We start from the raw sequence: 17,328 nt of genomic DNA on the forward strand, positions 1-17,328 counted from the left end.
AACCAGGGTTAGGAAAAAAACTCCACATTACAAATTCCTCATGAATTATTTAGTTCATGAAATATTGTTTTATTTGCCCACCCTGTCTGAGTAATCACTCGCTTGTATCAATCATCAAGTAATATTTGCGTTGCGATAAATTGTTGTAATACATGCAAAATTTATCTAGCGTTTTTAGTAAGAATTATTATTTTTTTTTCACGTGTTTCGTTAATCTCAGAAGGATACTTATATTTGACCAGGTATTAAAGTAGCCATTCGCAAACGTTTTGGGAAATATGAAGGTGGTATGAGTCACGTGACTTTCTACGTCATTCGCAGCGTACTCGAACAACAATTGCTCCTACTCCCGATTTGGCTAGGAACACTAAAATTCAAAGTAAAACAATTTCAAATTTGCCCATAAACGCGACGCTGAAATTTGACCAATCTTTCACGCCAATTTTCTTATTTTGAGTCAGATTTTATTTCTGTTTAGTGGAAAAACTTATAAGTACTATTACTTGATGATAATAATACAGAAATATATTAGAAACTTAAGCAATTAATATCCAGTTGATTGCCATCTATAATATATTTAATCATACTTCACAGCTAATATTAAAATTCCGATACTAACGAAAAAGTGAATAAATACTTTCATCAAGATTTCAACAACCCTGGTTTTCCTAAGTATGAACTGCTCAAAGAACAATTCCAAGAGTTACTCTAAACCCTTTGAGGATGTACTCAACGAGAAATTCTATGTGGACATAGTCGTAACAATAATTTTGATTTACATAACGTTCTGTCAGATCTACGTTCTTATTTCGAAGAGATTGTTCAAACTTCAACTTGGAAAATGCACGGACCTTTTGCTGGCTTCGAACCTTCGATCTGTATTGAGTTTGACACTTGTTTTCACTGGCCTAGTTGCCTTATCTAAAATGGTCGCGGTGTTTATGTTTCATCGAAATATCAATAGCCCAACTTATATAGCTGACGTACTTTTATCACAGTGGGCATTTACATCGGAGTATCTCATATTGTGGCTTCGTCAGACAATGTTTCACAGCGAAGCATCTTTGAGGCATCTTTCATCAAAACCGTTGCATAATTTCAGTCGGTTTCAAGGATTTTTCATGTTATTCTTCAATTCGTTCTTGAGTATTGTTATTGGATATTATGGCATTCAAAATAATGTGATAAGATTGACTTGTTTACCAACATGGATATCATTTTGTTTTCTTCTTTATCAAATTGAAACTCAAATTTGTACTCTTGCATTGTTTATAATTCCGTTATTTCGTCACAAAAAAACTTTGAAAAAATCTTTCAGGGGTCAAAGATTACAACAGAAGTCTATTAACCTATTGAAAAGATCGATGATAATTACTCCTATAACAATTTTAAGCGACATTCTCGCATTTGTTGTATTATCTAAATTTGGATTATCGGTGGTTTATAATGTCAATGTAGCTTTCAATTTGTGGTGTCTGCTTTTTTGCTTTGACGACTGGAAAGATAGGATGTCGCCATGTTTTCCACTTTGCAAATGCTGTGACGGAAAACACAAGGAAATGAGTTTAAATTCAAGTAATGTTACTGAATGTAAAACCAACGAAGAAGAATTTTGAGGTATTACCTCTAAAGCAGTCGTTCTCAAACTTTTTGGGCCGCCCCCTTTGGAATTTGTTATGTCTCGCGCCCCACCTCAAAAATACCTAGCTAGCAATAAGCTACAAATAACAGATAGTAAGGCGGAAGTATGTTTTATTCAACAAAACACGTTACAAATGCGTGGATGGAACGGAACGTAAATATTCAAATGAAGATCAGATATAACAAATCATTTTTTGTTTTTAATTAGCTTCACGTCCCCTCAAAAAAATATCGACGCACCATTTCTGGGGCGCGCCACGCCGTTTGAGAACCACAGTTCTAAAATGACTGTATTAGGAAATTTTCACCTATTTTCAGTTATTTAAGCAGATAAATATTTTTTGAAAATTATAAAAGTTTCATTTTACTGTTTTATGTGTAAATATTTATTTGTTTTAGTGATCACTGATGCTCACGATACACCTTCTGTAGCCTTTATTGATTTTTGAAAAAAAAAATTGAAGTTTTGAGGTGAAAAAAAACGAATAGAACTGTTTTATTTCATTTACGGTATATCCAATTTAAATAAAGTCAAAATGTACGTATAATGGTGATGAATTATTCTAATACTGTGTATTTGTTTGAGTACGATGACGTAACAGTTCAATGCGGGAACTTTCTTGAATGTTGAATTGAATTTGTGAGAAAATGACTCATTCAATTAACCATACAATATTTGTTATTTTACGGGATGTTAATTTGAATACTCGACCTTATGATAGTTTGTGTATGATAGTCTTATGATATATATGACAAGTCTTGTCTGTTTATATTGTATTAACAAACGGTAAGACATCGACCTTAAACTAAGCCCGGATGGAGTCAAAAGTTCGTAATCGTGTCATTGATCGTGCTTTTCATCAATGCACGTATGCATTGAATGAATCACCCGGTGACTCTTGGTGGTTCATGATAAGATGATGACACACAGAATTGTGGTTTTCACCTTCACCCAAATGAAAGGTTATTTTAGTATCAGCGTTTAATAAAATAACTGCTGGTTGTGGACGATTCCTGTCACCTCAATTTTGTTAATTTTGAAAATTGCTGTGCCTGGTGGACTTTCTTCTATCTTCTATCTTTCAATTGATTCAATCCTTTAAAAATTTCATTTCGAATTTGTGCTCACGTCTCGCTTACTTTAAAATAATATAACAATGTTTGTACCAATCAAACTTGAACTCGTTGGTATGCTACCGTAAAATTTATTTCCAAAAACAGGTAAATTACCGTATGCTCAAATTTGTTCACCTTATTTTAATATCAACATTTTGGAGACAAATTCTCTTCTTCTAAGTGCAAGATGAAAAAAATAGCGATGAGACTGAAAACTATTAAACTTGTAACCAAGCTCTCTAAATTGCACTGCTGGATTTTATAAGAATATGAGCGCTTGATTTAAATCAAGGGTGTGCATCCTGTGGTCCGCGAGTCAAATGCGGCACACGAAGAAAACTTGCCAATTTTGAATGGTGTACGGCCCGCGGACAAGTTTAAATTTAGTTTAATCTAGTACTTGCGAGTAATTCCAATTCCTTCGCGTTGTAAAGCCTATATCTGAGCTTATGCGAAGAGAACAACGCATGTCACAAGATTGATAACCAAAATTTTTGTGTCTGCAACTACAAGAAAGCCGCCTATGTTAGGTTAAGGTGCCTGTGGTTTCACCCAAATATTTGTATTTAGCCCTCGTGTATTAAAGATTGCACACACCTGGTTTAAATAGTTAACATGCTTTCGTGAATAGCCACCATGGTGTCTTGTGTATTATACATTGTAAATAATGAGGTACGAATGGAACCTATAAATCTAATCAAAGAAACGGTTTATCCGGTTACAAATTGGAATTTGCATCACAGATGACACTACCCATGGACATATTTGACCGCTATTCTATGTGGTTGACTGCAAGATAGAATTTCACGACCGTAAATGTCGTAATATCCGGCCCTGCATCCTCCACAGCTGCTGATTCTGCATTCCAAAGCGGGGTTTCCATAGCAATGAGACTGGGTGCATAAATGCATTCCACAATGAGAAACTAGCGGAACATGGTATGGACATTGGCCTGTTGTGAAATAAATGTTCATTTTAAAATATATAAATCAGGTTGTTTTTAAAATCAAATGTTACCTCACAATCGCAAAGCAATCTAATTTCAATTTTTTTTGTGATAAAGCAAAAGACTAGTACTTCAAAAACGATTCATTCTCTGAAAAAATTAACTGTAAAAATACAGTTTTTCATCTCTCAACAACCTTCAAATTTTTATGACGATAATGTAAGTTTGTCATAATACATTCACAAAAATCACAAATGGATAAAAATACACGAAAATGTACAATAAACTGAAAAATGACTTACAAAGTGACGATATATCTTGATTCCATTTAGTATAGAAACGTGGACGACAATCGGGACAGGTAGTGCCACAAGTGGCGTAGATATGCGTGGGGCAGATATGTCCAGTACGACAAGCCCTATATAAGCAGTCACTCGGGCATTGTTTGGGTCGAGACAGTAAGGCTATTAGAGCAAGTGTCTTGAGCAAATCTGTGAAAACAGAACAAAAATTTGCGACCACACATAATCAAAATTTTCAAATTTTTGCAACCTGACTCTGAAGTATGATTAAGTCAAATTTTAATGTGTCCGCGAAGTTCGTTGAATAAATATGGTAAATACCTGGAACCTTTTTCTTAGGTTCTTCGATGCATTGAGTTCCTCCGCAGCTACCAGCGCAGCATATATCTCTGCTTTCACAGCCGTCGTTGTTTAGACATTCTATGTCACCCATTCTTACACATACCACGGGATCTGGTTCTGGACATTAGGGATCAATTTCTACGTCATCAGCTGCAGCAATATCAATATCATACTATTAATTTAAAATACTGTGTTTTTGCGCCAATGTCTATCAATGAATCGACGCTTTTACAGTTTGACGACTTCATCATTGTACACGCAATGGACCGCACGATCGCTGTTATTATGTCGTTGTTGTGAAAAATCGCTTTTCTCTTCAGCTACTTTAATAATTGCTTTTAGATTTTTAGTGGTTAAATCTCGTTGTTGTCGCCAGAAGGCTATTACTTCTATTTATTTTAAAATAACTGTGGACTTTATGGGATTCGTTTTTTACTTCGAAGTTTTGTGTGATGACGTCGTAAAATTAAAAATTACGTGTCGTATTTACGTGGTCACATTGCAATGATCTGGTTGGTGGTCAGACTACCAGTACCGTAAAAGACTTGATACTACTTCGTTTTAACTTTCGTGTCCGTATATTTGAGCGTTGCTCTCTCGTTTATCTTAAAAATCTTGTGATTACGTGGTCACATTGCAATGGTCTGGTTGGTGGTCAGACTACCAGTACCGTAAAAGACTTGATACTACTTCGTTTTAACTTTCGTGTCCGTATATTTGAGCGTTGCTCTCTCGTTTATCTTAAAAATCTTGTTAAAATCTACGAGACGAAAATGTACAACATAACTTGTTCTCAAAATGTGTTTGGCATAAAATTCTAAAACAAATTGTGGAGATCAGTAATATTTTTTTATCAAACCATACCCGAATGAGCAAGAGAGCTATGCTCAAATATATTGACACAAAAAATAATAGCCTTCAAGCGATAAATACAATCTTTAGCTGCTAGAAAATTAGCAATTGGTCCAGTAGTTAAAAAAGAGATTTTTTTCATAACGATAAGAAGAAAATTACCAAAAAGAACAACATAATAACAAAACGATCTATAGGCCCATTTCGTGTCCAAAAAATATAACACATTGACATAAATACTGACAATTGTAATTTGTGGTGACGCGTTGGCCCAGCGGTTAATTTAAACTCAACTGGTTTGGGCCTCACCAAGGGTGTTTTAAATTGAGCAGGCAATTCCGAACCAGAAAATTCCCGTTGCAATATGACGCTTACTCGTACCTTTCACTCCAAACAGGGCCAGATAAAAGCAGCCACTAATACCTAACAATATCTTAAAAAGAATCTCTTTACAGACTGACTTCGCTGTCGAAGTTATCATATGTATACAAGCGCGCATTTTCAGAAAAAGTAAGTTTTCAGTAAATCGTTCAGAAAAAGAGTAAAATGATGTTGGCTTCAGAGGCAGATTGTATAGAATAGACCCTTGTTCAGTGTTAGAGTTTCGGAGTCGTGAGTATTTTTCGCATAAAAAATCGCCGGTATCTAGCTTTATATAGTGTTAGAATATATCACCAAATCGTATTACCTAATTGACAAAAAGCTCCCGTGAATCCAAGTTTGCATTTACAGGTGAAATCTCTTCCGTCGGCAACGCAGATTCCGTCGTGTTGACACGGTGATGGGTCACATGGGTCAAACTCCAAGCAAACCGTCCCACAAGCCCCGCCTGGGCAGCACAATTCGCTAGATTCACAGTCGCCATTCTCCACACATTGAATCTCACAACCACTAGCAGCGGGCGGTGCAATACATCTCGGATCCGTCACTGGGTCAACAGCTGGAAGCAGAAATATTGGTAAGGTAACAGAGAGTTACAGAGCTTTTGTCAAAAGTGTATTTGTTTTGAAACAAGAGAGCGATGCTAAAATATATGCCCACGGAGGGCAAAACAAAATATTTTATCATCAATTCCCCGAAAGTAACTCACCAGTACCGTACCTGTAGGCCCGATATTCGATCACAGAACCGTTTGGAAGAAGTTAAAAACAGTGTTCCCAGTAATACAGCGTAATTTTGGATAAAATTTCAGATCGCATAGGATTCATAGAAAATTTTGAGATAAATAAAAGATATAGCCTTCTAGCGGAAAATCAATCTTCAACCACTAAAATTTCCAAAGCAACAGGGCTAGATAAAATCAGCTACTGATATCTAACATTATCTTAAAGAATCTCTCGACAGACTGACTTCGCTGTCAGAGTCAGAGGTATACAAGCGCGTATTGATTAATATGGTGAAAATATCGTTGACAACGGGCCAGCAAGCCAGAAAAAGTTTTCAGTAACTCGTTCAGAAATAGAGTAAAATGATGTTGGAAGGCGTAAAAATTTACGTCTCACTACAAATTCCGCAAAATTGCATATATCCCGCAATACGGTCCGATCCTCTTATCGATTAACTTATCAAATTCGGGCAAAGAAGTAATTCGTTGTAGTCAAATTCCCTAAATGCGAAGCGCGCCGCGGGAAAATTCAGATTAGTATTAGAATTGGTCAACATCAAAACATGTGAGCTCAATCACGAAACTTTTAAAATATTCTGGTATGAGATTTAAAAACAGACAATAACACGTTATATATACCCTGCGGCTGAATATAACGCAACACTAGTGCCTATTCTGTCTCTCCATATTCTCATTAATGAATATAAACACATCTCTATACCGCAACGCCACAATTTATGATTTTGGTAACGTCATCGCACACAAAAAAAACAAATTTCATAGAGCGCACAGGAATTTTTGAAATGAATAAAAGTAATAGCCTTCTAGCGAAAAATGCTTTTGAAAAACTTTGTAAAAATATTCTTTATAAAATAAATAGCTGTTTGACAAGATGTCTGTTTTTCTGGCAACTATTAAATTTCTAGTATATATAATAAATTTCATCAACTTAAAACTCATTTCTGGTTTTAATCTATACGTTGGCATTGGTCGACCGAATTGCCAGCTGATTCTCGGAACCGAATTAGTTGTAAAAATCGTAATCAGAAAATCTTCCTGATTGATTGTTCTGCGAACATATCCTCAAATCACTTGCGGTAGGAACGCAATTTAGTATTCAATTGGGAAATCGTTTGAGAACAATATCACAGGTTCTCTTTTGTATCGAACTCACTAAGAACATGCTCCCTTAATCCATGAAATATACTACGTCACTACGCATCTGCATTAATAGGACATCCGCTACGTATATCTAATACATAATTTTTGTAACGCCAAATATAACGATGATTGTCAACGGCGGTGCTTATAAACCCGCGGTCGTCTAACGTTCAAAACAAAAAAAGAACAGTCACGACAACCCAAGAACGGGTTGAACTCTCTGCACTCAACGCAATATACTCACGCTCTTCACATGTAGTTCCAGTGAATCCTGCAGGGCAATCACACTGGAATGTACCCTCTGCCCTTGTCAAACACCCTCCGCCATTTTTACATGGATTGGAATCACAGGCACTGAAACACGTTGTTCCACAGTTGCCGTCTGCACAACATATTCTATCTTCAGAACAAGTAATAGAACTTAAACATTGAATTGAGCACTGTCCGGTATTTGTATTTGCAGGACATTTGGGATCGAGACAATCTGGACAAACTGAAGAAGAAACATAATACATGATTCGTCGATTTCAATAATAAAGCATTTCGTTATCTTCGTTATCAAGATTCTTTGTATGATAATAACTAACATCACATATAGGAAACGAGACTGATCAATCACGTAGCTATTCAAGGGACCAGACCAAGGGTCGGCAACCTTTTACGGCGGCAAAAAGAACGTTTTTCATGTACCAGCTTTCAAAACCTTGTTTCACGAACCTGCTAATTTGGCGCAACTCTATAACGCCGCCAATTCAAATGTTCGATATTCATTAGCGATAAAATTGCAGTTTGAGCGGGTGACCGTACATTTGAACCCACGTACATTTGAACCTATGTGTATATCCGCGGGTTCAATCTATACGCGGGTGCTAAAATCCATGGGTTAGGGTTAGTATGGGTTCAAATATACGCCAAACAAAAAACAATTCCATAGGTGCAATATATGCAGGTGCAATTGTCGTGGGTTCAAATGTACGGGAACCGTTTGAGCGTGGTATTCCGCCTGAAAATTGGGCAACCAACTCGCTCACGTCTAACTTCACAAAAGGATTCGAAAATTTAACTTGGTATAGTTTACAGACCGCACCGTAAACCATCGTTTTACACTAAACCAGGCTATTTGTGCTCCGTTTCGTTATTACTAGGCTCCGTTATCGTTAAAACTTCAAATGGTTAAAATAAAAAATTCTGTCAATTATGCCCACCACAGTTTCTACCAATATGTAATAAGTATTTGATAACAGTTCAAAAATCAATAATACATACTGTCAGTGCAAGTCTTTCCATTCCACGGTAATTGGCAGATACATTGAAAACCGCCTCCTGATAGTAGAATACAGTCCCCTGCGTTCTGACATGGACTAGAATTGCATTGAGCTAAATATAAAGCGGGTAAATTAATTAGAAGAGTCAGAACAGAGTTTCTAGGAATAAATAGTGACTAGTTTGGTTAGAAGAAATTAATTGAGGCATAAATTATCTAAAATCAGTTGTCGTCTTTGGCACGGGGAACTTGCAGTTTAGTTTTAGAGTATTTTTTAATGCATTTGGCCAAGAACACATAAGAAAATGAAAAGAAAATGTAGTATAAGTTATGTAAAGTTATGTATCGAAGCATAACGAAAATAAATTCGATAGCAACAGAACTGAAAATTACACTCCAGGGTTTATCTTGTTTTATTTTAGTTTAAATTATTTAAATTTCATATTCATTAAACACGATTTTTAGTCAATTCTAGAATATTTCAAGAGAAAGAAAATATTGAGATTGAAGTATACATACCTTCGTTTAGTTCAATTTCATTGAAAAGCACGCTAGCAAATATCAAAAAGAAAATTCCATAATTTGCCATTTTTGCGGTTTAAATTGCACTTCTTAACAATGTAGTGTATTCTATTAAAAATAATTATAATCATACAAAAGCGTCACAAAATCAGCATAAAATTAACATTGTTTCTTTTTCAATAGATAAGGCTAATCGGACTAATATGAGGAGTAATTGACGAGAACATAGAGCAATAAATATCCCATCTAAAATTTGAAGTTTAATCCTTGCTTACGTTATTACGTGTGCGCCGATTGATAAAGTTCGACGCATATTCTCGTTTAGGCACGCCAGCCACAAAATTATAGCTCCCAAAACTGTTCGAATTGACTCAAAACTGACCACACATCCGCTTATATATTCCGATCTATTTTTGAGTATTTTGTTGAGTATTTGTTTCGCGTCGACGAATTATTTTTACTTTAATACAAAAAACAACGAAAATTTAATAAGTTACAACTGTAAGCAACTAGTTCTATTTGTCAACCCGTACGGGCCTAATAACTAAATATCATATGACTAAAATTATGTTGATGTTGGTGGAAATTATGCTTCGTCGAAATATTGAAATAAAGTTACTGATACTGACGCGAAAATTATTTTTAAAACTGAACTGAAAGTTTCAAAAATATTGTTACCCAATCTATATCATAAGAAAGTTTATTGATGTTTCAAGCATGTTTCATCGCTATAAGTATGTGTACCGATATGGAGGTAACTAATTTTGTTCGCCTACTTTACATCAAGTTGTGTAAAGGGACCAAAACCTACAGGCAGGGGTTATATTCACTTGGCTAACACAGACAGTCCCCGAACTCGTATAGACCTAAAATAAAAATAAAATCGGAATAAAACTATGGCCTAACCCTAACCTGGTACACACTTTTGAAATCTTCCAAAACTAAAACTAACTGACACGTGATCGTTAACGTATTCAAGAGGCCTAAAGGCGTTTATCGTTTTTTTTTAAACCGCGATATAAATCTAAATTTTGAAAAGTTTGATTGGTAGCACGCTCTTTATGCGTATTAACCAATAAGGTCGAGTACCTATCTATTTGCTAGAGTTTTCGTTCAACCGATAATTGAATACATATGGTGATGGTTTATTTTTGAAACTAGCTGTTTCATTATATATTGTTTAATCGCATCGAAAAAGGTCTGTTTTTAATATAAACATATATTCCAATATACACGATTTCGAAACGTTTCAAAATTGAATTTTTTAGCTAGGCTTGATCTTTTTTTTTTCACTAAAAGTTACTAGGAAACTGATGCTTGATAAAGAAAAGCTTTGGGTATGAAATATAATTCTATTTCCGTTAGTTAGTTAGTTAGCTACATAATATCTGCAGTGCCACACAATTTATATTTCAGACATAATGCGTTATGTGTAATGTCTTGAGGCGTAAGAACTAGTAATGTTGACATCACAGATTGCACATTTCGGGAGTAAGCCCCATGCCCCCACTTCACTCAGGATGTAAGGAGTTGGGTAGGCGATGCCGAACCGGAAAGATCCCGGTTTACTCAAATAACAGTAGCAGCAGTGGCTGCTTGTACTTGGTCTTGTTCGGGGTGCGAGTAAGGATTGTATAAAATAAACGATATGTTCTAAAACAGTGATCAGCAAACTTTATGTTCTTGCGGGCCAAATATATACATTTTTAGTAGCGTGCGGGCCGCATTATTTTCGCCTATGAACAATTGCCACATTAAACTTCAAATTATGGCGCACTTTCTACTTTATATTGCTGTGTTAAAAGCCTGCCACGGTGGCGCTTTTTTAATATATTATCAAACAATACATTGTTTTTATTTACTTATTATTAATGTGAAGGATGATGTTGTTTCTGTGTCATGGCTAAAGCGTAAAAATCAAATGGCAGCTTCATTGCCCATCGATCGATATGTCGTCCAAATGACGATCTGACGAGCGAGTTCAAAATTTATTCTTAGTGTAATGCATTTTAGATAAAGATGCTCACAGCAATATGTGCTTCCGAACATGCACATGAAATATTCGACCTTCGTCGCAAACCGTTTCCCAAACATTTTTAAATTTAAACATGAACGTAACCTTCAATTACAACCACCGGCGTTCATCAAGTAGATGATATAGAACTGACGCTACTTATTACAAAACAAGCGCCGTACATCAGCACTAGTTAGGCTTCCCGCTGCTTGTCAGCAGGGAACCTATTGTATTCCTGTGTTTTATTATTATTATTATTTATTTATTATTATTATTTTTTCAAATTGGTCCTACAAACTTGAAATTCACCTCAAATGTGCAGAAGTTCTCAGCTAGCAATAAAATGCAAATTTTTTTTACGCGGGAAGCCTGTTGAAGCTGCACGCAGCTCTAGTTACCATATGAATCCGTGTGGAGGCAATAAGAAATTGGGATCAATCTTTGTTTCATGCATTTAAAATCGGGTCGTTCGAAGGCCGCAAAAATCAAGTTCGCGGTCCGCATTTGGCCCGCGGCCCGCAGTTTGCCGACCCCTGTTCTAAAGCAACATAACAACATAAAAGAATTTTACCTCGCGGACCGGCAACAAATTATTGAAATAAATGAAACAGAATATAATGACCTGTACTTGAGTAACATACTTCAATGGTTTGGCAAAGACTAGAACAAAAAAAATCCTAAAGCGCCAAAAGGCAGTTCTAACGACAAACGATCAAGTAGTCTCAAATATACACTTATACATTTGTGTAGGACGGTGGACTTTGGGCACAAAATAGCGATGACGTTTCACAAGAGTGACACAATTATATACAGGGTTTGGAAAAAACTTTCATTCGATTCTGTCCACATGCTCTATCATCTGGTAGAAATTGGTAAGGGATAGGAAAACAAATTTCAAGGTTCAATGTCTAAGTTTGATACATCTGCGAAGGGCCCATCCAAAATCTTATCAAATAACAATCCAACAATATACGGCAATTCTAAAATTGAAATTCCACACTTTTTCTTATTTACAAAGACTGACATTAATTAATAGCACTGTATGCAAATATAGAGTCTCATATTAACATTACTGTAATGGCATCTGCGACGTTGGCCAAGCGTCAGATATACGGAAATTGAACTTGACTTCGTATGAAAACTACCGCGGTAAACTACAGATTGCGGTAAAACTTGGTTGTTTTTGAGGATTACTGGAGAAATAGTTAAAATGATTTAAAATGTAGATAAATTTAAATAATTTCGAATCTAAATTTTACATATCTCGATCGGACATTTAAAGTTGAACAGTTTGACAATATTTTTCCGGTTTAAACAAATTTCTAATCAGTATAGTTGTATAAACATTGGACCGAGCGATATCCTGTTCACTTGGACTAAAGCTCGTATGTGTAGATTTTTAGGTTTTAAACGCTATCGTGAATTAACAGAACACTTCCGCGATAGATCGGAACCTGAAAAAGTGTTATTACTCGTCGTCGGCAATCAATTCCATCCTTGAACTCTTTGAACTCTGAATCCCTAGAACGATGCTACTCTCTCACCCTGACCTCCCACGGCGTCGCATCGATTTGACGCGTTAAAAAATTGTAATATCCCTAATTTCAAATCAAAATAACTTCTAAACCATTAGATATCAGATGGTCTGTAATATGTCATATAAAAGCTTATCTAGTCTTTTATTTTTAACTGGCAATATTTTTCACGAGATGTTTCGATGAGATGTGTAAGCCTATTTTTAGCCCCATCTACTATTTTTTTGTATTTTGGTAATATTTAATACATTTTTTAGAAACGTATCATCAATATAAGTAAAATTTTGAAAAGTATACAAAATTACCTTTCGGAAACTATACGGATGACTTTCTTAACATACGCATAACTCATTTTATTGCAGAATTTGTACTATCGATTCAAATGGTTTGCGAACAAAACTGATCAACTATTTTGACGCCAAGTTTGCGTAACTACGCAAAGGGCGACGACAACATTGTCGTGATAACGTTCATGCGACGTTTCGTGCGTAACTCCCTTTTATATACGTTTACTATTTGAATATGGGACGAAAATGAATGGCCAAAACGAAATATTTGACCCTCATGCATTTATGAGGTTCCGCCGGAAACATCAAGGCTAATTATTCACCGCTGGATATCATGAAGATTGAATAAAAAAAACCGATAACGGGTACACGGAAGACATGGTGGCACCAGTAGCTCATCTGGTCAGTGTTTTACATTTTGTGGCCTCATTAGATTTTCGAAATAACTGCATATACGCTACATTCCTGATATGGCTATATTTACAATGGATTTTAAACGAAAGCTTTGTTCAGATGAAATATTGGATAGTATCCATCTATCGGAAGAAGAAAATATGGCACAATAAAACTCAGCAATGGCGCTAAACAATGCATCCATCGATATGTTCCATCATTCCGTTTTTAGAAATCCTTATTTTTGCTATTCGTATTTTTCATATCTTTATGCAATTAAAACGGCAATAACACTGCGTAATGTGTGTTTTAGTCGAACAGATTTTGAGGCTGGATATAATGCGTAAATTTCCCCGTGTATCGTTTACAAGTCGCTTCACGAGTACGAACTTAAGTAAATGACGTTACGAGCATGCGAGGAAAAGTGTTTCTCGTATGAAACGTAAACGTGTTACGTGCCAACGTAATTGCTTAACGTCGCTGCGTAACGGTGTAAATGTTTTAGGTCGTTATTTACGTCACCTTGACGTCGCCTCGATCTTGCGACAAACAAAATCACGAATAAAAATGCTTCTAAAATTTGAATGGTGCAACACAAGTTCAATCTAATGGTATCACTGGAAAGCTATCTTCAAATTCTACAAATTTTGTCGATAATGTACTAGGTTTAATCGAAAACAAATTGGAGTTTTGTCAATTAGATTTGAGTAATTTTCAGAAGTTTTTTATGCTTTTTAATTTTGCCAATTTTTAATAAGATGATCACAATATTTTATCTCAATTTTAAAAATACACTTAGTCCTGTCCTGTTATCTTTCACACGATGTAAAACTTGTCTAAATATAATAAATGGTTCGTGAGATATGGGGTTTCAAAGTTGCATACCTCTTACGGGATGCGAAAGCCGCTAAAGCGGCTTTCAGCGTCAGAAGACTTTCTCGGGAAAGCCGCTATAGCGGCTTTCAGGGTTCAAAGAGTTAAACGCCTAATTTAACGACGGAAGACGAATCGCCGAATGAAGCAAAAGTAACTTCGCATTTTTTAGGTTATCAAGCGATTACGTAGGTAAAACAATAACAAAACAACAAAATCACTCGGGGTCTGACAAAAATTTTCACAACTGGTAATCGGTACCGGTTCGCGGGCCAGCGGTTGAAAACCAATAGTTTAAAACAGTAATTCAACCTTTTGTTAGAGCGGAATCACAATGAAACATTCTTTAGGCTCGAACAACCCCTGAGCACTAGTTTAATTGTCTTATATTGTCCAAATTGTATAAACTAATAATACAATACATACAAGAAAATCCAATACTGGCAAAATTAAATGATCTTTGAAGTGTTTAATAATAGTGGTATTTGATTATATTTTTATATATATTATATTATAGACACTCGAAATTGAATCTAAACTCGCGAAACCCCTGGAATGTATTGGTGGAGCCCTAGGGTGCCACGGAACCACGGTTGAAAACCACTTTATGCCTTCCTTCTGGAATCGAGTAATTAGCACGCTCCTCACATAAAACAGATGCTTACACCATACATACAATAGCCTGCGTAAATTGTGTGCGGAACTGGTTTTTACTTTCTGTCGACAAAAAGCTCGTTTTTCATATATACATAATAGTTATGAATTTGGTCAAAAAAATGAGTTTTGATTAAAGAAGGCCGACTTTCATTTTTGATACTATGTTAGTTATTGGTCGCTCCTGTAGTATGTAAGCCAAGATGGCGGACACCTGAACATAGTATGTGTACCAGGTTAGGGCTAGGCCATAATTTCATTTCAATTTTCCTTATTTTAATCCTATTACGAGTTCGTGGACTAGCCAAGTGACTCTCGTAATATTTGTACCTGAAATTATGGCCCAACCCCAACCCGGTACACATATTACGTTCCGGTGTCCGCCATCTTGGTTCACATAATACGGGAGTACCAATTATTGCGGTGGCGGAGAACAAGCACGTATGTTGAAAATAGGTAAAACCCATAATTATTTTATTCACCGACCAATGCCAATTGACTACTTACTGATTTATTACTTTCTAACATCGATTCTATATTTGGCATTGCCGTATGTCCGTGTCGCTTGCTCAGTGAAGTGTGCGATTCTAATACTTCTAATAATGACCTATACTTTTTTCCCCTTCTCAATAACAATAAATCAAACGAGATTATGCTTAAAAATATTAATTTATTGCATTCATCACGACTAAAGGTAAAATTAAAAGCATGTAACTATAGTCTTTGTACACGTGTTGACAATATCATTGAATGGCCTATATGAACTTTCATGGTCTCTACGAAACATCTAAGTAATCACCAAATATCCCAACTTCAACCATTCCACCAGAAACATCGTTAATTATTCTGTCGTAAGTTCCCTAACACCATATTAAGCCAACATCATTATTGAATCAATCACACAAATTGAATAAGCGAGCAAACTACGTAGAAATACAATGAGGTTCTTCTGTCAATCGTCGTCGTTTTGGTTGGTTTTCTCCCTCTACCGGATTCAAGGAGAGCAAGTAGATTGTTGACAAGCGCATGTTTCAGCAGCCTCAATCGTGCGCTTTACGGTACTCTGGTCATAGCACACCAAGTTGAGTTCCACTTTGCGTGTTGTCGCTGTCGTACAGCAAGAGCATTTGTTGACGTATTTGTCGAGATCAAAGTGACTACAGTCACTTTGGTCGAGATCAGATGAGTACTGGTGCTGCTACAGCTTCCGACACATTCCGTTATATTTACAAGTTCTGCAGACTTGCATCCATCGATTGTGACGTAATCCAAACTCTCGGTCTGAGGCTCACAACCTTGTGGGTCTGAAAAGAATAAAATTATATTTTAGCTTCCTTCAAACAAACACATAAAGTTTGAGATCCACTGGTCTAAATCAGGGTTGCCATATTGGCTTTTTTAACACCAAATTTGCCATTTTTGACGTTTTCAAACGCGTTTGGCGTCAGAATTTCCGTTTGGCTTTTAGGCGTTTTTTTTGGCTTTTTTGAGTTTATTTCAGTGTCTATCATTAAAATCACATGAAATACAATATTTAGTGTGTAACAATAGTCTATTGCTTAGCTACTTAACATTTTGGATTTTCCCGAGCATCGATTTCCTTGTTTATTACCTTAATTAACGCTTAACCATAACCAATAGGAAATAATTGCAGTTTCTGCAGCCGCTCAGACAGATGTTCAAGCAAGGTTGTAAACATTACCTCGTTTTACTGTCTGCCTGCAAGCGGAGCGTGGTTAGATAATTTTTTAATGAAATTGATGGTTTCAAAATTTGAGAACTGAAAAAGTTTTTCAATAGTAAAGTACGAAATATGGAGAATTTTTCAAGGTATATCACACGTTTAAGTAGAAACATGTAGGTATATCACATACTACGGCACCCTGTACAGTGTATGTATATATTGCATTGTAAAATAATGTTGTTCGTTTGATATTCCTTCTTATTTTTTTTTCAACTTTTTCATATGGATGTCACAGTGTCAGCCTGACTGTATTGTGTAGAATGAAGATTCTGGTGCTGCCATTTAATTAATCCTTTTTACTTTTAAACCCTTCATCCCGCTGAAGTGGAAATCAACACGATAGCAATCGAAAATACAACTTTCAATAATGAAAAAAGACATTTGTGTGGCTCACTAAATGAACTGATGGCTCTACATCAGCATCAGTATTGCGCCAAGCACTTCAAATCCGACAAATTATGGGGCTTTTGTACTTTTTGACTGACTGACTTTTTTTATGTCTTGATTTGGCTTTTTTGATCGCTGGGATCTGGCAACCCTGGTCTAAATTGTGGTAGCTCGCAACATGGATATATCT

The 17,328-nt window shown here is 35.9% G+C and overlaps 2 protein-coding genes across 3 annotated transcripts; both read right to left on the reverse strand.

Annotated features, from left to right (window-relative positions):
* Positions 1–2,838: 2,838 nt before the first annotated feature.
* Positions 2,839–6,136, reverse strand: LOC120332207 (uncharacterized). 2 transcript variants are annotated; one of them, XM_039399411.2, is made up of 4 exons: positions 5,888–6,136; positions 4,327–4,497; positions 4,006–4,194; positions 2,839–3,709 (listed from the first exon to the last, which is right to left on the reverse strand). In XM_039399411.2, the coding sequence occupies exons 2-4, from the start codon at positions 4,436–4,438 to the stop codon at positions 3,507–3,509; spliced, it is 504 nt and encodes a 167-aa protein (XP_039255345.2). In that variant the 5' UTR covers positions 4,439–4,497; positions 5,888–6,136; the 3' UTR covers positions 2,839–3,506. The 2 variants fall into 2 exon arrangements, with proteins under 2 accessions (XP_039255345.2, XP_077975624.1); XM_078119498.1 differs by lacking the exon at positions 5,888–6,136 and having other exon boundaries at positions 4,327–4,573.
* On the reverse strand, positions 5,871–9,360 carry LOC144431366 (protein lin-12-like). Its single transcript, XM_078119404.1, has 4 exons — positions 9,249–9,360; positions 8,732–8,842; positions 7,710–7,958; positions 5,871–6,139 (listed from the first exon to the last, which is right to left on the reverse strand). The coding sequence occupies exons 1-4, from the start codon at positions 9,316–9,318 to the stop codon at positions 5,871–5,873; spliced, it is 699 nt and encodes a 232-aa protein (XP_077975530.1). The 5' UTR covers positions 9,319–9,360.
* Positions 9,361–17,328: the final 7,968 nt, after the last annotated feature.

This window comes from Styela clava, chromosome 13, assembly GCF_964204865.1.
Source record: "Styela clava chromosome 13, kaStyClav1.hap1.2, whole genome shotgun sequence".
Lineage (NCBI taxonomy): Eukaryota > Metazoa > Chordata > Ascidiacea > Stolidobranchia > Styelidae > Styela > Styela clava.

What these genes read in the sequence shown, in the direction of transcription:
- LOC120332207 (XM_039399411.2), bottom strand. Translation starts at nt 4,438, where the DNA reads ATGGGTGACATAGAATGTCTAAACAACGACGGCTGTGAAAGCAGAGAT. An exon ending in ACCTAAGAAAAAGGTTCCAG is followed by an intron (nt 4,195 to 4,326) that starts GTATTTACCATA and finishes CTGTTTTCACAG; the next exon opens with ATTTGCTCAAGACACTTGCT. An exon ending in TCAAGATATATCGTCACTTT is followed by an intron (nt 3,710 to 4,005) that starts GTAAGTCATTTT and finishes ATTTCACAACAG; the next exon opens with GCCAATGTCCATACCATGTT.
- LOC144431366 (XM_078119404.1), bottom strand. Translation starts at nt 9,318, where the DNA reads ATGGCAAATTATGGAATTTTCTTTTTGATATTTGCTAGCGTGCTTTTC. An exon ending in TGAAATTGAACTAAACGAAG is followed by an intron (nt 8,843 to 9,248) that starts GTATGTATACTT and finishes CTTTATATTTAG; the next exon opens with CTCAATGCAATTCTAGTCCA. An exon ending in TGGAACTACATGTGAAGAGC is followed by an intron (nt 6,140 to 7,709) that starts GTGAGTATATTG and finishes TTCTGCTTCCAG; the next exon opens with CTGTTGACCCAGTGACGGAT.